General features: G+C 42.1%; 2 protein-coding genes across 10 annotated transcripts in view; one reads left to right on the forward strand and one right to left on the reverse strand.

Moving 5' to 3' along the window:
- Positions 1-8,162, reverse strand: part of MLH1 (mutL homolog 1) — a 51,759-nt gene extending 43,597 nt beyond the window's left edge. For all 9 annotated transcript variants that reach the window (XR_003908961.1, XR_003908962.1, XR_003908963.1 and 6 more), the window contains exons 1-3: positions 8,016-8,162; positions 5,982-6,072; positions 4,401-4,499 (exon numbers count right to left, since the gene is read on the reverse strand). Coding sequence is in view for 5 of the 9 variants with exons in the window: in XM_029940425.1 (XP_029796285.1) it covers positions 4,401-4,499; positions 5,982-6,072; positions 8,016-8,131 (306 nt within the window). In the remaining 4 variants the exon portion in view is untranslated. The remainder of the gene's footprint in view (positions 1-4,400; positions 4,500-5,981; positions 6,073-8,015) is intronic.
- A 347-nt stretch (positions 8,163-8,509) lies between these two features.
- On the forward strand, positions 8,510-11,038 carry EPM2AIP1 (EPM2A interacting protein 1). The gene has a single exon (XM_029940452.1). It carries the CDS (start codon positions 8,625-8,627, stop codon positions 10,470-10,472), a length of 1,848 nt encoding a protein of 615 aa, XP_029796312.1. The 5' UTR covers positions 8,510-8,624; the 3' UTR covers positions 10,473-11,038.
- The last annotated feature ends 9,917 nt before the right edge of the window (positions 11,039-20,955 follow it).

A 20,955-nucleotide genomic window follows, 5' to 3' on the forward strand; every position in this document is an offset into this window, starting at 1 on the left:
AAACAATGGCCCTGAACGACACATTGGAACAAATGGATTTGACAGATATATTTAGAACTCTACATCTGGAGGCTATGAAATTAACTTTCTTCTTGAGTGTGCATGATACATTCTCCAAGATCGATCATATACAGGGTCACAAAGCAGCCCTCAATAAATACAAAAGAATTGAGATCACAATGCTATGAAACTTGAAATCAATCACAGGAAAAGGCCTGGAAAACCTCCAAAAACATGGAGGTTAAATAACACCCTAATAAAGAAAAAATGGGCCAATCAGGCAATTAGAAAAGAAATTTAAAAATATATGGAAACAAATAAAAATGAAAAGACAATTCAAACTCTTTGGGACGCAGCAAAGGCAGTCCTAAGAGGAAAGTTCATTGCAATCCAGGCCTATGTCAAGAAACTAGAAAAAGTGCAAACTCAAAATCTAACAGCAGATCTAGAAACAGAACAGCAAGAGCACCCCAAACCGAGCAGAGGAAGAGAAATAATAAAGATGAGTGCAAAAATAAACAATACAGAGTCCAAAAAAACAGCTGAACAGATCAATGAAAACAAGTGGTGTTTTTTTGCAAAAATAAACAAAATTGATAAACCTCTAGCCAGGCTTCTCAAAACAAAAACAAAAACAAAAAAACCAGAGACCACCCAAATAGACAAAATCACAAAAATGGATCTATTACACACATGCCATACCAAAATTCAAATGGGAAGAGATAGAAAATCTGAACAGACGCATAACCAGTGAAGAAATTGAATCAGTTATCCAAAACCTCCCAACAAATAAGAGCCCTGGGCCAGATGACTTCCCTGGGGAATTCTACCAGACATTTAAAACAGAGTTAATACCCATTCTTCTCAGGCTATTCCAAAAAATTAGAAATGGAAGGAAAACTTGCGGACTCATTCTACGAAGCCAGCATCACTTGATTCCCAAACCAGACAGAGACCCAGCAAAAAAAAAAAAGAGGACGGAATAATATCCCTGATGAATATGGATACAAAAATCCTCAACAAGATACTAGAGAATCGAATTTAACAGCATATAAAAAGAATTATCCATTATGATCAAGTGGGATTTATTTGTGGGTTACAGGGCTGGTTCAATATTCACAAATCTATCAATGTGATACATCACATTAACAAAAGAAGAGATAAAACCCATATGATCCTGTTGCTAGATGCAGAAAAAGCATTTGATAAAATACAGCATCCTTTCTTAATATAAACCCTCAAGAAAGTTGGGATAGAAGGAACTTACTTAAACATCATAAAAGCAATTTATGAAAAGCCCACAGCTAATATCCTCAGTGGGGAAAAACTGAGAGCTTCCCCCTGAGATCAGGAACACGACATGGGTGTCCACTCTCACCACTGTTGTTTAACATAGTGTTGGAAGTCCTAGCATCAGCAACCAAACAACAAAAGGAAATAAAAGCCATCAGAATTGGCAAAGATGAAGTCAAACTTTCACTTTTCACAGATAACTGATAACTCTACATGGAAAACTCGATAGACTCCACCAAAAGTCTGCTAGAACTAATCCATGAATTCAGCGAAGTCGCAGGCTACAAAATCAATATACAGAAATAGGTTGCATTTTTATACACCAATAATGAAGCAACAGAAAGAGAAATCAAGAAACTGATCCCATTAACAATTGCACAAAAAATTGCCCCTATGCATCAGCACTTCTATATCCCTTGGGTAAATTCTCAGTAGTGCTGTTACTAGGTCACAGGGGAGTTCTATTGTTAGTTTTTTGAGGAACCTCTACACTGTTTTCCAGAGTGCTGCACCAGTTTACATTCCCACCAACAGTGTAGGAGGGTGCCCGTTTCTCTACATCCTCACCAGCATTTATAGTCTCCTGATTTGTTCATTTTAGCCACTCTGACTGGCGTGAGGTGGTATCTCAGTGTGGTTTTGATTTGTATTTCCCTGACAATGAGTGATGCTGAGCATTGTTTCATGTGTCTGTTGGCCATCTGGATGTCTTCTTTGGAAAAGTGTTTATCCATGTCTTCTGCCCATTTCTTCACTGGATTGTTTTTCGGGTGTGGAGTTTGGTGAGTTCCTTGTAGATTTTGGATACTAGCCCTTTATCTGATATGTCATTTGCAATATTTTTTGCCATTCTGTCAGTTGCCTATTAGTTTTATTGGTTATTTCCCTTGCCTTGCAGAAGCTTTTTATCTTGATGAGGTCCCAATAGTTCATTTTTGCTCTTGATATCTGTGCCTTTGGGGGATGTGTCAAGTAAGAAATTGCTGCGGTTGAGGTCAAGGAGGCTGTTTCCTGCTTTCTCCTCTAGGGTTTTGATGGTTTCCTGTCTCACATCCATGTCCTTCATCCATTTTGTACCCCAATGTTCATAGCAGCACTTTCAACAATAGCCAAATCATGGAAAGAGCCTACATGTCCATCAACTGATGAATAGATCAAAAAGATGTGGTTTATCTATATGATGGAATACTACATGGCAATGAGAAAGAATGAAATCTGGCCATTCGTGACAACGTGGATGGACCTCGAGGGTGTCATGCTAAGCGAAATAAGTCAGGCAGAGAAGGACAGATACCATATGTTTGCACTCATATGTGGAACAGGATAAACTTAAAAGAGGACCATGTGGGAGCAAAAGGGGAGATAAAAAGGAGAGAGAGGGAGGCAAACCATGAGATACTCTTGAATACTGAGAACAAACTGAGGGCTGACAGGGGAGGGGAAAGGGGAGTGATGGGCATGGAGGAGGGCACTTGTGGGGATGAGCACTGAGTTTTATATGGAAACCAACTTGATAATAAAGTATAAACGAAAAATTCTTTTTAATTAAAAAAATTTTAAGTAATATAGACACATGATTAAAAAATGGAAAGACTACAGAGTGGCGTAAGGTGAAAAATAATTGGTTCCACCCCTTCCCTCCTTCGCTCTCATTTCCCCAAAGTCACCACTCCCAATGATTTCACTAAAAAAATTCCTCTGGAAGGGAATGCAGCCTGGCCAACACTTGGATTTTAGTGCTGTGAGACCCGAAAGACCCCTGGGTGCTGACGTCCAGAACTGTAAGATAACATTTGTATTGTTTGAAGTCACTAAGAATGTGGCAATTTTGGGGAGGCAAAAATAGGAAACTAACACAAACTGTTTGAAAAGTACATATTTTACCTATGAATGTTATTTCTATAAATTTACTGAGGCATAATTGAAAAAATAACCCACACTGTATATACATGAATATTCACCAAAGCATGAAACAGGAAAATGGCAAAAGGCATAAATGTTCAACAGGAAATCATTTAAAACAGTACATTCATATAAAAGAACAGGATATAACTACTAAAAATTATATAGGCCTATACATATACTGAATGAAAAGACATCCAACAGAGTACTGTCATAAAATTTTAAGATCCTATTTTGGTCTTAAAATGTTGTTATCTAGTTTTGATAGTACATGCCTCTGATACCTCATGCAATTTCACTCACAAATAGTCCATATGTTATCTTAAAAGACTCCTCCCAAAAGCATGGTACCATTTTTTTATACCCAGAAAATCAACAATTTCTTCTCAGTATCATCAAATAACCAATCTATGTTCAAATATCTAGCCCCCCCAATTTTTTTTACAGTTTGCTCAAATCAGGATCCAAGTAAGACTTATACATTGGAACTAGTTCATCTGCTTCCTTTTCTTAAAAAAAACTTTTTTTTAATGTTTATTCATTTTTTGAGAGACAGAGTGTGAGCAGGGGAGGGTCAGAGAAAGAGGGAAACACAGAATGTGAAGCAGGCTCCAGGCTGTGGCTGTCAGCACAGAGCCCAACAGAGGCTCGAACTCACAAACTCTGCAATTATGACCTGAGCTGAAGTCGGCCACTTAACCGAATGACCCACCAGGTGCATGTTGGTTCATGTGCTTCTTAAGCCTCTTTTAATCTACAGGTTCTTGATCCCTCCTCCCTCCTCTGCGTTTCTTTCTTAATTTGTTGAGGGAAACAAATTTTACCATGTGGTTTCCTGATCTCTGTATCATTTCCCACGCTCCCTTGCCTCCTATATTTTCTCAATACTGGCACTGTGAGTATTAATCAGATTCACGTTTGATTACTTTAACAAAAAAACTCTGTGGGTGTTGCATTCTCCATCAAAAGACACCTAACATACTGTCAGGAAGTGAGGAGAGGCTTGTATCTCCAGATAAAATAAATTTCAGTGTATTAAGTATTTATGAACAATCTTTGGTTTCAGAAAATTGAGTTTAAGATTTTTCAATGTGCATCTATTTAACAAGTAAAAAGTATCGTATCTTATTTACCTCTACGTTGAGAAATGGCAGAAATATCATCATAGGAAGATATTTCACACATTTCTTTAATATGTAACTTACCTCACCCCGAAAGCCATAGGTAGAAATACTAGCTAAATCTTCAAAGGACTGCAGTTTACTTGTGGTGAATCTCTCACACACAATATCCAGGTCTTCTTTCTAGAAATACCAAAAACTAAATAAATAATTAGGTTACTCCTTTTCCCCAATCTTGAATTTCCCTTTTCTTGACTGAATCCAGGAAGCAACCGCTCTTACGAGAACAGTCACTCTGTCACTGGGCATCCCGAGTGCGACACTGTCCCCGGGGTCCATTCTCGCTCACTGGTTCCATGTTTCATTCACATTTACTGGTCCCTCCTCATCTGACAGTGGATTAACCCGGCCCTCCATCCTTGGACCTCTCTGCTGTCTACAGTCACTCTTGGGATGAATGCTCCCAGGCTTATGGATTTTATAAAAATCATTATAAGAAAACTTCTTTATTAAAAATCTACAGAGACAATTACAGTAAAATAGACATAACAAAAGTTACCATTTTAACAATTTTGAGAGAGAGGGAAAGAAAGCACATGCACACCGGAGGGGCATGCTGACAGCACAGAGCCTGACACAGGGCTCAAACCCACAAACTGAACCTGAGACCATTACCTGAGGCGATGCCAGATGCTCAACTGACTGAACTACCCAGGCGCCCCTCTTATTGTTTTTATAATAGCCATCCTACTGGGTGTCAAATGGTATGTTACTGCTGTTTGTTTCTGTATTTCTCTAATGGCCTGGGGTAGTGAGCACCTTCTCAGGGAGACTCATAGTTTTTAGTACCATCAAAATGCAATACACTATATTTTTATCTCCAGCCCTATGTGAGACTCAAACCCACGAACCATGAGATCATGACATGAGCCAAAACCAAGAGTTGGATGCTTAACCGGCTGAGCCACCTGGGTGCCCCAAACGTTCAACCTCGACTCCTCTTTCTCTTATGCCATACATCAGCAAATTCTGAGAGCTCTGTCTTCGTAATCAATGCAGAATCTCACTGTAACCAAATTGGTCCAGGGCACACTCACCAATCTCCTGGATGGCTCCGAAAGCCCTCCCACTGCCTCTGTCCTGTCCTGCTACTGTCTAGCTTTCATAGTCTAGACAAATGGGTTCTTACAAAACTCACCAAACCGTGCCACTCTTCACTCAAAACCATTTAATAGTATCCCACCTTATTCTGAGTAAAAGCCAAAGATTTTACAAGGGCCCGCAAGGTCCTACATGATCAGCCTTCTTACCCTTCAGCTCTCCTCTCCTGTTATTCCTCAACTCCCTCACCCTGTCAGAGACACACTGGCCTCCTTGCTTGCGTTTCGCAAGTCGGGCTTGCTTCCATTTCGTAGTCTTTGCATGTTCTCTCTGCCCAGAATAGTCATCCTTTAAACAGCCTCCTGTCTCCTTGACTATCTTCCTTAGTGAATGTCCAGCTTGGAATAGGTACTTAACATCAATTTATCACTGGTACTGGAAATTTCAGTTACAAATTGAATCCACAAACGCCCAGAATTTCCTCAACAAGGAAAGGCCCTGCCACTGCTTGCAGATGTACCCTCTCAAGGCACACAAACAGCCTGCTCCGCAGATGTTACTTACCCGGATCCCTGTGCCATTGTCTTGGATCTGAATCAACTTGAGGCCTCCCTCTTTAACAACCACTTGGATACTGGTGGATTCTGCATCTAAGCTGGCAAATCAAACAGAAAAAAAAGTTTATTATTATCCTGCCCTATTCTAATGCACATATTTTAATGAGACAAAGCATAAGAACAAATTCCAGATAAATACAAGGCTGTCTGATTAATGTGATCCTCTTTTGTTTTACAGGTCCGTGACTGCTGTGAGAGGGTGGGAGAGAGAGGTGGGAGGGGGCAATTATCATTTCGGTTAGGTCATTTCCTTTGGGAAAGAAAAGTGAAGTGAAAAGTCAGATCCTTTTACCCCATGCCTGTTTCTTACCTTCTTCTCAACTAATTTTGCCATTTATGACTTCAACTTTATTCAGCCTTGGGTTCCCAAGGGACCCTAATCAAATGTCATTTAAAGAAACATATATAAATGTGTTTTTTTATGTTTTATTTATTTTTGATACAGACAGAGACAGAGCATGAGAGGGGGAGAGGCAGAGAGAGAAGGAGACACAGAACTGGAAGCAGGCCCCAGGCTCTGAGCTAGCTGTCAGCACAGAGCCCGACGCAGGGCTCGAACCCACCAACATGAGATCTGACCTGAGCCGAAGTCAGAGACTTAACCGACTGAGCCACCCAGGCGCCCCTAAATGTGTTTTTATACTAATTCCCTTTCAAGAAAATACATTTTGTTGGGGAACATAAAAAAAAAACACACACACACACAATACAGAAAGTTCTTTAGGAAGCCAGTAAATCTTCTGTAGTCTCCGAGTAGCCAAGATCACAAAAAAGCACCAGCTACAGAAAACAAATTCAGTCTATGGCCTGCACAAGAAAACTAATCTGCTCTTCGCGCAGAACATTCTTTCTTCAAAAATAAGACAATACGTTACTTAAACATCAAAGCCCTTTCGCAGGCGCCGCCTGAACCGATGGGGTTTTAGCTACCCTGCTGTACATATTAAAGATGGCGGACGGGACTCGCTGCAGAATCCTTACAAACCACATTAGCTGGTACCTGCGGTTTGGTCTAGTACCGCAGCGCGCTGGGATCCCAGGCCCAAAGCCAGCCTTCGCATCAGGGGCAAGGAGGAACAGTTTGCGGGTTCCCCGCTCCGCCTTTGGTGTCCTTTCCAATTCTGCGCCTCTCCCTCCGTGGCCCTTTCTGCACCGTTGCTTTAGTTACTCTGCACGGTCGTGCGTGCTTCCGCAATAAATCCCCGGACAAACCTACCATTCTTGGCGGACTCATTCTGTCCTTTCAGTGGATCGATTTTACTATATCGATTGATTTCAACACGAAGGCAGCGCTGAGGTACCCCAGGAGCCTGTGTCTTTTTTGAAGTCTACAGTTTACTCCCACCTCTTTGCAGGTTTCTAACCTCTTCCTTCCACAACGCGACACCCCTAAACTTCAGAATCCACAGGATACCCCATGCAATCTGGGGTCTTTGAGGTGCTCCCCCAAGGAGAGGTAACGGAGAGGGAAACACTACATTGGGTCACTAACTCGGCAACAGAGATTATCACAAGTGAAACCCAAAGTCCACCCGCCTGTCCGAAAATCTCGACAATTTGTAATAAAACTCAAAATGAACTACACCTTTGACTGAATGATTATTTTCGGAACAAACATAACACGCATAAGATGGTACTCTCTGAAGTATGAAGTGAGCTTCCCCCTTCCAAAAAAGTGTATGCATTAAAAATTTTAACCTTCTCTCTATATAGAATATAAAAAGTATTTTCCTTAGCTAAGGACACCATTAAAATACTAAGAAACCGCGGCTGACGCCCCCAACACTCTACGAGAGTCTCATGAGAACGCTCAAGATCGCGGTAGCCGGGACTGGAGAAAGCCAGACACCTATACCTCCGGCGCTGTGGGCATGCGCCGTACCCGCCTCCGCCCGGGGCGGGGAGGCGTGTCTGCGCCATCCCGTAGAACGGCCTGTTAAGTCCTAGCTTATAAGGAAGCCCGGATCCACTCCCTCCCTACCAGTTCTCAATCATCTCCTTGATGGCATTAGCCGGCCGCTGGATAACTTCCCCTGCCGCGATGCGGTTCACCACGGTTTCGTCCAGCCGCCGAATAACCCCCGCTACGAGTGACATTTTGGCGCCACGGGAGCCCTAGACGCGTCAAGATGCTCACCGGAAGTTCCTTCAGCCAATCACCTCAGGGCTTCGTGCCTACGTATTTCCACCAACTGTGTTTACGCTGCCCGGTCCGACCATCCCGCGGCAGCCGCTTCGGAGGGAGGGAGCTATTGATTGGGCACCTGGAATGCCAGTCAAGTATCTTAAGTACGCGGACTCCCGGCTCTCTCCGTCCCTCCCTAGAGCCCAGCTGCAGACCACCGACTAGAAGGGTGTGCGCCTGCGCGCTGTCCACTCTCCCATTGGCTTGTTGCTGGGCTAGGGACTAGGAAATCGCCAGCCAATAGGAACGCAGCTGCCGTAACCGGAGGTTGGTGTCCCCCTGCTGGGGTGATCTGGCGCAGAGCGGAGGAGGTGCTTGCTCCTGCTCACACTCCCGCTCCTCCCCGCTCCTCCCCTCTCCCTGCGGCCTCCCGGAGGTCGGCCCTATTCTTGTGGCTTGCATAAAATGTGGATGACGCCTAAGAGGACCAAAATGGAAGTCGACGAGTCTCGGTTTTTCCGGCCCGAGTGGACCCAGCGTTACTTGGTGGTGGAGCCTCCGGAGGGCCAAGGGGCCCTGTGCCTGGTCTGTCGCCACCTCGTCGTAGCCACCCGCGAACGCGACGTCAGGCGCCACTACGAGGCCGAGCACGACTACTACCAGCGGTATGTGGCGGAGGGCGAGCGCGCGGCCCTGGTGGAGCGTCTGCAGCAGGGCGATGTGCCCGTGATCGCCCCGCTCACTCCCGAGGAGAGAGCTGCTCGTGCAGGCCTCGGGCTCGCCCGCCTCTTGGCCTTGAAGGGTCGCGGCTGGGGTGAGGGGGACTTTGTGTTCCAGTGCATGGAGGTGATGCTGAGGGATGTGCTGCCTGAGCGCGTAAGCGTTCTGGATGGCGTCGATCTCTCTCCGGAGGTCATGCGACAGAGGATCCTCAACATTAGCAAGGATCTACGCAGTCAGCTTTTTAAACGAGCCAAGGACTTTAAAGCCTATTCCCTTGCCTTGGACGACCAGGCCTTTGTGGCCTATGAAAACTACCTCCTGGTCTTTGTCCGCGGCGTGGGCGACGACTTGGAGGTGGAGGAAGAGCTTCTGACCATCATCAACCTGACTCGTCACTTCAGCGTTGGGGCCCTGATGGCGGCAATCCTCGAGGCCTTGCAGACAGCAGGGCTTAGCTTGCAGCGAATGGTGGGCCTGACCACGACCCACACTCTGAGGATGATCGGTGAGAATTCGGGACTAGTGTCATACATGAGAGAGAAGGCTGTAAGCCCCAACTGTTGGAATGTTATCCATTATTCGGGATTTCTGCACTTGGAACTGTTGAGCTCCTACGATGTAGACGTTAATCAGATCATAAATACTATATCTGAATGGATCGTTTTGATTAAGACCAGAGGCGTGAGGCGCCCCGAATTTCAGGCTTTACTCACCGAATCGGAATCCGAGCATGGTGAGAGGGTTAACGGACGATGTCTGAACAATTGGCTTAGAAGAGGGAAAACCTTAAAACTAATCTTTTCCCTGAGAAAAGAGATAGAAGCCTTCTTGGTTTCGATAGGGGCAACAACTGTCCATTTCACAGACAAGCAGTGGCTTTGTGACTTTGGCTTCCTGGTGGATATTATGGACCATCTGCGAGAACTCAGTGAACTACTGAGGGTTAGTCAAGTCTTTGCGGCCGCTGCCTTCGACCATATCTGTACCTTTGAAGTCAAGCTGAGTTTACTGCAGAGACACATGGAAGAAAAAAATCTAACACACTTTGTTGCCTTCAGAGAAGTTGTCGATGAGCTTAAACAGCATCTTAAAGAAGATCAAAAAATATTTGATCCTGATAGGTACCAAGTGGTGATCTGTCGCCTACAAAAAGAATTTGAGAGACATTTCAAGGACCTCAGATTCATTAAAAAGGACCTAGAACTTTTTGCAAATCCTTTTAATTTTAAGCCCGAATATGCACCTATTTCAGTAAGAGTGGAGTTAACAAAACTGCAGGCAAATACTAACCTTTGGAATGAATACAGAGTCAAAGACTTGGGGCAGTTCTATGCCGGCTTGTCTGCTGAATCTTACCCAATCATCAAAGGGGTCGCCTGTAAGGTGGCATCTTTGTTTGATAGCAATGAAATCTGCGAAAAGGCTTTTTCGTATTTGACTCAAAACCAACACACTTTGAGCAAGCCATTGACAGATGAGCATCTCCACGCCCTGTTTAGGATTGCCACAACTGAATTAGAGCCGCGTTGGGATCACCTTGTGAGAGGAAGAAATGAGCCCAACCCAGAGGCCTTGGTAGTCCAACATTGAGACACTCAGAGAGAATCTAACTCTAAAAGCAAACAGTTGTCCGATTTTTCAAGTTAACTAATTTGGATTGTGGCAGAGCACCAAGTTTATTCATCCAAATTGATCACGATTCAGATTCTTTTGACATAGTTTTTGTTTTTTGTTTTTCATCTTTCATCTCAAGAGGCAGCATGGGACTGAGACATGCAAACACGTTTTTTTTAATTTAATGACAACATCATTGTCTTTTATGATATAATTGTTTTTAAAGAAATTCAGTACTGATAATGTGAGTTGAATTAGAAGTCTGTTTTTCTGGTGTTTTGAAGAAATTTTAGCTCTTATTTTTAACAAAGTGTTAAAATGTTGATGCATATGATCTGAAGTTATCAACTCCGTAAATGTACGTTTGAGCCAGTTTGCAGAAACTCATAGCAGGTTCAGAAGTTTCTGTAAAGGAACGACGTACATACAGTGGAGGTATTTTGTCTAAATATCAAAATATTTGAGACTTTTTTTTAAACATTTTTCTGAGTCTGAAGTAAATATTGACATTTCCTCCTCAACTCCCCCACCCACCCACCCCAGCCCTAGCAATCATATTACTAATAGAGGGAAATAGCCAAACAAAATATTAGGCAGAGGAGTAAGAATTATTTTTAAATTGCTAGTTTAGGAGACTTCCTGCATTTTGGAGATCAGACCAACCAATTATCGGGGATTTCCCCTGAATTTTTCACACTTGGGTGCTGTTTTATCAGCTTGCCTATTACAGGACTACGGTAAGTATAGAATCTTAATGGTTGCCCATTAGTAATTCTTGATCCTACTCCAGACAGAAGTTTGGCCCTGTCAAAAAAGGATGAGAGTAAGATGTTTGCCCTCCAGCTTCAGGAGATGCAAGATATTTTAGCTTATTATGATGCATGGGTGTTAACTGCTTTATAAAGAATCCCTGTTACAAGGAAACCCTTTATTTTCAAACAATATGATCTCAGATTGTGTTAGCTGCTGGAAGTGGATTTATTATAGACTTTAAAACTGTCCCACACATTGTGTATTTAAGATAGTGCACAAGTAGGAATATTTAACTTTCATGAAGCAGCTTTATTAAACAGATTGTGGCAATTCCATATTTCTAGCGAGACATCTGCTTTGTGCTAAAACAGTTATTTTCAAACTTCTGTTAACCGTGAAAAGGAAATCCTACAGTAAAGCCAAGTATATAAAATAGGACCCAACTTAGAGGTCCTCTCAAGTACAGTTTGTAGACTTGTGCTCAAGTCCTGTCTTAACCTTTTGAAACACATTGTGTGGGCACTAATCCAGCAAATTCATCGAACCAGGATACAGCCAAGAATTTAGAAGGAATTGCTGCCTGAACATTCAAAATCGATGCCATAAGAGCTCCGGAACAAAAAATTGTGTCACTGGTTCTCAACCAGAAGCAGTAACCCCTCTTTCCAGAGGTTGTTGGAAAGCATAGGGGACTTTTTTGGTTCTCAGACTCACTGGGAGGATTCTGCTGGCCTTCCCCCTGCCCCCACAGTGCATGGGACAGCCAGGCACAGTCGAGAGTTCTTCGCAAAGTGCCAGCAGAGAACCTCCCCCGCCTTGTATTTTGTTTTGAGGGACAGGGCAAATTACCGGTAGAAGCAGAATGAGAAGGGCAAGTGTGTGGCAAACCGAGTATTTGAGAGGGGCGGCGAATGCCAACATTCCAGGTTTGGCTGGTAAAGTGCAGGAAAGGCCTTGATAAGTTCTGGTAGCTCGCAATAGCATTCGTAAGTCCATAATTTATACTGAACCAGATCAAAGGGCTCTATTCTGTTAAATGTGATTAGAGCAGAAAAGCCAGTATCATAAGCTAGTAATCAAGAATGGTCAAGTTGAGATTTTAGTTGACAGGGAATAAGCTTAAATATCTGGAAAAACAGCAGTTCAAAAAAAAACACCTCTACCGGTAATTTCCCAGTAGTTTGGAGTATTGTCTTTCATGGCAGGTGCTTTATTGAAAGAATGTTCGGAGGACCTGCTTCTGTTTTCCTACCCTGGTTCCTCCAATATTGAAGTCTTGTACATTTTGTGAAGTTTCACTATATATTTTTGCTTCAGGTAATAAAGCTAGTTTGCATCATGTAGTTACTGAGTTGGGGGTGGGGGTTTAAACTAAGGATTTAAAATTGACCCTAAATAGTAGAGAATTTGCTATAAACTAGTCTTGTTTGTACAAAAGAAAAAAGTGCGTCTATCACTGTCTTCTGTGTTAAGTAATTCTGTAACTGCATGGCAGTCTTAACATTTTTTTTTTAACAAAATAGTTGTTACTGGTCCTGTTGTATCAGTGAATATAGTTAAAATAAGTAGTTTTTTAAAAGCCCTATGTCCCTATATATCTCACCTTCCTACTACTTTTCTTAAAAGATTTGTCTGTATTCCCAGTCTCCGTAGTGCCACTCAAACTGCTCTCCCCAGCTAGATCCTCCTTTTTAATATTCTTACCCTCTTTGACACCACTGACCACTTTTCCTTGAAGTCCAGGTTTCCTTCTGCTTCAGGGTTAGGGACTCCCTGCAGGTATGCTTTCTCAGTCTCCTTCATCAGTGCTCTTTCCCTTACATGTTTGTGTTCTTGTGATTTTAAAAGTTTGTTTTAGAGCTACCTTTTTCTACATCACCTTGGCTTCTGTCATCTCTGTCCCTGACTTCAATTACCGTTTATATGCAAATGATTTCCAAATTCCTATCACCTTTCTAAGCCTTTCCTAATTCATATATCTAATTGCGAACCTAAGTCCACTCTGCTGTCTCATGGACACCACAACATGTCCTTGGTCTTGTACCCAAACCCGCTCCTTTTATGGTCCCTCTTTCGGTAGGTGGCATGACCGCTGTTAGTTGTCCTAGCCCAAGCCAAAACCTGCCCTGCCCATGACTCTTCTGCCATCGCGTCCACTCACAGAAACCTCTGTGTTAAGTCTCCTGTCTGTAACATTGTTCTCACTTCTCCAGTTCAGGCCATCACCCTACCTTAATGACAGCAACAGCGACCTCGTTAGTCTCTTTTTCTCTGCCAGAGAGTTCCAAAAGACAAACCTGGTCTTAATCTCTCCACCGCTTTCCCCATTGTAAATAGGATACAATGGTCATCTTTGAGATCTCAGTTTAAATACCACTTGGCTCTAGGAAGCCTTCACTGATGCCCTCTAGACTGTGCCCTCTAGTGCCCCCACTGGACACTCTCTAAATACCCTGTTCTTCTCCCAACCATGCACTTAGCACACTTTGTTGCTGATCACTGCTGGACTGTAAGCTTTACCAGGGCAGGGACCGTGCCTTGCTAGCTGTTCTATTTGTAGCGCTTAGCACTGTGCCTGGCATTCCAATAAATGTTTGGATGAATAAATGCGTGTGTAGTGTTTTATGATCTTTGAAGCCCTTTTGTAGTCTCCTTTGACCTTCACCAAAGTCCTCCTGCCTTAGCCTGCTTCTTGGGTAATTGTTATTCACGCATTACAGATTAAGAAATGGAATGAAGTTCTTTGCAACTACAGAACTGTATTCCCAGAATTTAGCTCAGTGCTTGGCATGTGGCCCAAACATTTACTATGTGAGTGTTGTTGAGGAAACAAACTTAAATTGCAGTTTGCCCTAGGAAACAAGAAGCAAGGCCAGGATTCAAACCCAGGTATACTCACATAAATCTCTGGAATATTAAATCTTTTTACCTTCTTTATTTAAAAGTCTTAATTTTTTTTTTTTTTGGTTAATTTCCAAAGGTAGACTTCCAAAGGAACCCAGATGAAAAAGATTGGGCAACTATTTAGTGGACTAAAAACATACTTGGGTAATTAAAAAGTTACACTTGGTATCAGAAAAAAGATGATGCTGTTTAAAATCTCCTTTTTCCTTTTATAAAGTGTCAATCCTTGATGAAAATGACATACTATTTACCTGCTACTTTCCTTTACAGATGATTTCTGGCTCTTCTGGGATTTAAAAGTAAGTAAATGTAATAAAAGTTTAGAGGAATGACTTGGTCTTTCTGGTCACTAGATACCCAGTTCTCTTGCTTTCTTGCCTGCAGAGTTGTCCTCCCTTCTCGAAGGGAGGTGACCCACAAGGGGCATCTAATCACGGTGCGCTTATACTTGCTCTTTTTCTTTGCTTTCTTGTTCATGCGCCTCTGAACTTAATTTCTGGGTGAGTGGGGCTTTGGGGATTTGTGGAAGAACTATGACCATGGCCTGTTTCCTTGAGCCGTTTTAATATAAGGAATTAACTGGTGTTCCACTTAGTTGGACTTTTAGTCTGTGGTGCATTAATCATCCAGAGGTATGATGATCATCCCGTGATCCTTGCTGCAAACATGGGATTTAATGGGTTTCTTTAACCTTCTGAATTAAAGAATTCCTCATTTTTACCTATTTGTAATTGAGAAGCAGCCTCCTCCTACCCAGTAAGTACTTGAATCTGTGAACTCTACCCCTTCATTTCTGCTTGCAATTTGATGAATTCTGAGTTCATCTCTTTCTTGTACATTTTGTCAAATGTGGCCAAGAGCAAACCATAAAGCATTTTGTTTTCTCTTTCTCTCTCTCTCTCTCTCTCTCTCTCTCTCTCTCTCTCTCTTTTTCTTCTTTTCCTCTCCTTTCTCCCTCCCTCTTCCTTCCTTCCTTCCTTCCTTCCTTCCTTCCTTCCTTCCTTCCTTCCTTTCTCTTTCTTTTACCCTCTTCAGTAAAGGATAGATTCTGTGCCTTCCAGGCTTTCCCAAGAGATAGGTTTACCACTCCATAACAGGAATTGCCCCTACATAAGTATTTCTTCCATCGCCAGTAGCAATTTCCTGAATGCTTCCCAACTAAGCCAGTGTGTTATAGGCTAGGGTTTGTAAAAAATGGAGCCACTCTCTGTGTCGGGATGGGCAGAGTCATCCTGCAGTAACCACAACAAAATCTCAGTGCCTCATGTAACTTTTTTCTTGCAACTTGACCAAGGACTTTGCTCTAGGTCAGGGGTCCACAAACTACAGTCCACAGGCAAAATCCGTCCTGTTGCTGTAAATAAAGTTTTACTGGAAGACAGCCTTGCCCATTTATTTATGTCTGTGGCTGCTTTTGCTCAACTATGGCAGAATTGAAAGCTGTGACAGAGGGTATAGCCCACTGAGTCTAAAATACTGCGTGACCCCATAGAGAATGCTCACTGATCCCTGCTCTGAATCTCACTCTGGGTCACAGGTTGACCAGGCAGATATCATCGAGGGTGTGGCTGCTCATTTTGGGAAAGGAGAAAAATGCAGTAAATCACTTACAGGCCCTTAAAGCACTTTTGCTGACCAACACCAATCCCATGGCCAAGCCAAGTTCAAGGAATAGTGTCAATTCTTCATGTGCCTCAGAGGAAAACCAGAAATACTTGGAAGACAACACTAGATTGGCACATGGTTGTATCTGTCCATTTACATAATTTCTTTAGAAATATTTTTTAGAGATGTAAAACAGTAAAGGGTAGAAATATTGTGTATGCCTCAGTGGATTTTTGTATATACCCTTGAGCCCATCACCCAGATCAAGATAAGTGAACATTTCTAGCACCCCAGCAGATGCCCTTATGTCCCTCCTGCACACAGATAAAACACTATCCTGACCTTGGTCACCATAGGTTACTTTTGTCTTTTTAAAGCTTCATGTAAATGTAACAATTATATGTACTCTTGTGTCTTTTGTTCAGTACTATGTGACTCGTCCATGTTGCATGTAGCCGCGTTTTTTACTTGTGTGCAGTATTCCATTGTGCGACTGTACCACAATTTATAAATCCATTCTACTGTTGGTGGAAATTTTGGTTGTTTCCAGTTTGTGGTTACTATGAATAAAGTCGCTATAAACATTATTGTATCTGTCTTTCAGTGATCATGTGCACCCATTTCTCTTGGCATGGTCTTGGGTAAATTCCCCGTTTCCATGCTTTCCTGTAATTATTCATACAGCAACCAGAGTGTTCCCTGCTGTAAAGTATAAATCAGACTATGCCATTCCTCTGCTCAAAATCTGCTAATGGCTTAGTATTATAATTAGAACAAACTCCAAGGTCTTCGTCATGGTCTGCAAAGCTCTGCATGACCTTCCCCCCACACACACCCTTTTTCTTCCTGCCCCGTTTTCCATCGTATCCTTTAATCCCTTCCCCTTTCCCCAGTCGCTCTGCTCTGTACTGGACACTGCCTTTTGAGTTGGGGAATCAGGATACAAGATTTGACCCTGTCCTTAAAGTGGCTCTGATCTACCTAGGTAATTTTAACAAGCCGTAAGTCTGCCATGTGTCAAATCAATTACTACTTCTGTTGGGAGTCAGAAGCAAATTTGCCCTATAATTAAATTAATTCATGTAAAATAATTTACAATTATAAAAGTGTAAAATAAATTAACAATCCCTGCGAGGGATTTAAAGAGAAAGATTAAAATGGAAAAGTTCCTAGATAAACTTAAGAAATGTGTAAGGCCTTGCATTTTACTTCTACTGATTATGAGTTAGAGTTCACCAACTTGACTACTCTTACATTTTACTATTTCCTACTACATGTTTGCTTCCACGAGGGATAGGAGGGAGCTGGGGGCGGCGGAGGTGAGAAGACACTGGAATAATAAAGAAGTGCTGATGTTCAGCACAGTCCAAAATAGCACCGTCATGACAAACATTATGGATTATTATAAAATAGCAAAAAAATGTACTCTCTTCCCACATTTTTTTTACCTTATTGATGAAGTACAATAAACACAGTTTAAAATATAAAACGTGATTGGTTTTGACATAAATGCATGAAACTCACCATAAAGTTTGCCATTTGGTTTTGACTACTGAGAAGGGAAATTGACTCCAATTTAAGTGGGAGTAGGGAAAACGGACTTTTGAAAGAATAGGAGCTTCTCTCAGAGCTCCTATTGTTGACCACCCTCTCCGAACTTTCTTACCGCTTTTGCCAGCCAGCGTTTGTACATCTTCCTGGCTGTTCCACCACCCCACTCCAGGGCCCCCGACCTCTGACCCAGTCTCCTACTGTTGTCAATTCAACACTCCCAGACGTGACTTGGGGCAGTGCAGTCTGGTGATGTCTTCCCTCAGGCCAGGTGCGAATACCTGGAGTGGAGTGACGGCTACGAAGGGAAGGGTCTCCTAATGTGTTTTGTGCTAGCTTAAAGGGAAACAAATAAGGGTATCATTATAGGAGTATCTCATGGGAATTAAGTAGGGGAATTAAGTACAGCTGTCATTCAACAATCACTTAAAGAGAGCCTAGTCTGGACACCAGAGATTCTGACTCCTTTTTTTTTTTTTAATGTTTGTTCATATTTGAGAGAGAGAGACAGACAGACAGTGCGAGCAGGGGAAGGGCAGAGAGAGATGGAGACAACCAAAGCTCTGGGCTGTCAACACAGAGTCCAAAGCGGGGCTCAAACCCATGAGCTGTGAGATCATGACCTGAGCCAAGGTCGGACGCTTAACCAATTGAGGCCCCCAGAGATTCTGATTCCTAAAATAAATTTACTAACTGCCTGGGTCTTGTCTATGCCCTCCTAGTACATCTGCTACATTGTCTCTGAATATCAACTTCTACTGCATGTTTGTGTGTGTGTGTGTGTGAATGTCTTTAATATGATAATATGGTTGTTATGAGTGCAAAGATGTTTTTCTCTAAAGGAGTCTGCAACACGCAGCTATAGGCCCAGCCCTATGGTCGAGGTGGATTCAAGAAGGAGTCTCAGAGTATTTGGGCTGGGCAGACACCTAAAAAATTGTCTACCACATCTCTCAGTCTACCACTCTATCTCTTAAAAAATAAATGTAAAAATAAATAAAATGAAAATCAATGCACATGATATATCATATTAATAAGATAAAAAATAAAGACCCCACAATGCAGGAAAAGCATTTCACAAAATCCAACAGCCTTTCATGATAAAAACACTCAGCAACCTTCTTCACTATGATAAAGGGCATCTATGAAAAAACCCACATCTAACGTCATACGTAGTGGTGAAAGGTTGGATACTGTCTGCCAAACATCAGGAACAAGACAAGGTTGTCTACTCTCACCACTTCTATTAAGCATACTGGTGGTCCTAGCCAGGGCAATTAGGCAAGAAAAAGAAATGCAAGTCATCTTATTGGAAAGGAAGAAGTAAAACTATTTGTAATTCTAAGTTAACAATGTCATATATAGAAAATCCTAAGGAATCCTCTAATTACTATTCCAGCTAATAAATTTAGCATGGCTGCAGGATATAAAATCACTATACAAAAATCAATTGTATTTCTATATGATAACATTGAGAAAACCAAAAATGAAATTAAGAAAACAATTCTGTTTGCAATAGCATCGAAAAGAACAAAATATTTAGGGATAAACTTAGCAAAAGTAGTGCACAACTTAGGTTTTGGAAACGACAAAACGTTGAAATACTGAAAATGAAAAATACTCAATTTGTTTATTCTCTCATTGGGGTTAAATCTTCAAGTAACTTTTTCTAAAAGGATAGTTTTTTAACTCCACATTTCAAAATCTATACTTCACAAAGTGTTGTATGATGTCTAGGTATGGGTCTTCTCACTGACTTTTTTTTTCTATGGAGGAGCTAACGTGCAATGAACTATCTGTCCATTTCGTTGGCCTTTCGGGTGGGAAGTTAGGGGTGGAGAAGTCATGTTTTAAAATGCAGGTTTTGTTATTATCCAGATATGGTGAAGTCAACACGTCGGGAGGTGAGTGTCAGTGAAAAGATACTTTATTGTTCACAGTTCCCTAGAAGAGGGGACACGCCACTCAAAGCAGGGCACATGAAGAGGCACCAGGGCAGGGCAGGATTCCTAAGGAATGAGGAGAGAACATAGATAGGGATCTTTATTATGGGTTCCATGGGAAAGACAAAGCAAGGCAGCGTAAGCAGGTTTAGGATTGGCTGGTTTGAATAATTTCACCTGGTTATGGGATAGAGGGTCTCTCTCTAGTTGTCTAGTACCCAACCATGGAATGATTAGGGCAGAAGAATATTGCCTCTTGGTGGGTAAGCACCAGAGGGAGGAAGTGGGCCAGAACACAGACTCTGGATTAGGTTGGTTTACTTAATGACAGGCAGGCTCAAAGGGAAGTAGCTTGCTATGTCTAGGGATTAGCTAGCCCTGGGCACTCTCCTGGGTCAGGAAGGACCTAGATGCCCAAACACCAGGAAAACAGAAAATCAGAAAATATAGTTAACAAGAGGGGTAAATACCATTCCTGATCCTATAATTTTCTGGCAGAGGAAAGGCAAGTCCCAGCTCAGGGATAGCTGGCTGATTCTTATAGACCTTCAAGAGACTCATTTCAGGAGTTTCCTATTCAAAACAGTACTGGCTCTTTCTTCAAGCATGAACAAGTCAATGAAGGGCAAGCCAGTGGCTTGGTGGAGAAATGAGTTCTGGCTTTTGTGCTTGGCTTGAGTTCCTCAAGTCTCCATGTAACTAGGAAAGCCCACCAGCCCATGAATGCTGTCAGATTAAGTACTACCTAGAGCATCCTGTTAAGTCTCCCCCTGGTGGGTCACATGAGTCACCAAGACAAATCAGAGCCTCAGTCTCCTTTTAAAAAAGGAAACTCATTTGTTGGTTGGCATATAAAGAATGATAGTGACAGTTCCTTTATGGACCCTTGATTGTAACCTTTCTCAGCTGCCCCTTTCCCAAGTATACTTGACTGTTATCCTATCTCTAGAACACGACCAGAGAGACTAGACTCTAGTTATCCAGCCTTTATTGCTCAGGCAGCCTGAGAAACACTGTCCTTAGTTGGTGGTTCCAAATAGATCTTTGTTTGCCTCTACTCTCAGTCATTTTAAAGAACACGTGTTCTTCTCTGCATGTTATCAAATCAATAATCATTGAAGCTCGTGGGTGGGCACCTGGTGGTCTCTCATTTTTGTGTATGTTTGAAAATTCCATAAGAAAGAGATCTTTAAAAATGAATCACATTTATATCCATTAGGATTGATACTATAAAGAAAAACAGAAAATAAGTGTTGGGCAAGGATATAGAGAAATTGGTGCCCTTATGCACTTTTGGCGAGAATGTAAAATGGTGCAGTCATTGTAAAAACCAATATGGCAGTCTTTCAAAAAATTAAAAATAGAAATATCATATGATCCTGTAATTCCAATTCTGAGTATGTACTCTGAAGAAGGAAAAACTGGGACTTGAAGACCCCTTCAAGTATGCTCAAGTTCATAACATTGTTATTTACCACAGGACAAACGTGGAAACAGTGGATGAATGCATAAGCAAAATGTGGCCTATACATCCAGTGGAATATTATTCAGCTTTAAAAAGAATGGAAATTCTGACATAGAGTCTAACGTGAATGAACCTTGAGGATATCATGCTAAGTGAAATAGCTGGTCACAAAACAACAGACTCTTTGATTCTGCTCTAGGTGTCAAATTCGTAGAGTCAGAAAGTAGAAGGATTAGGG

Source organism: Suricata suricatta, chromosome 5 (assembly GCF_006229205.1).
Source record: "Suricata suricatta isolate VVHF042 chromosome 5, meerkat_22Aug2017_6uvM2_HiC, whole genome shotgun sequence".
In the NCBI taxonomy this organism is placed as follows: domain Eukaryota; kingdom Metazoa; phylum Chordata; class Mammalia; order Carnivora; family Herpestidae; genus Suricata; species Suricata suricatta.

What these genes read in the sequence shown, in the direction of transcription:
- EPM2AIP1 (XM_029940452.1), top strand. Translation starts at nt 8,625, where the DNA reads ATGTGGATGACGCCTAAGAGGACCAAAATGGAAGTCGACGAGTCTCGG.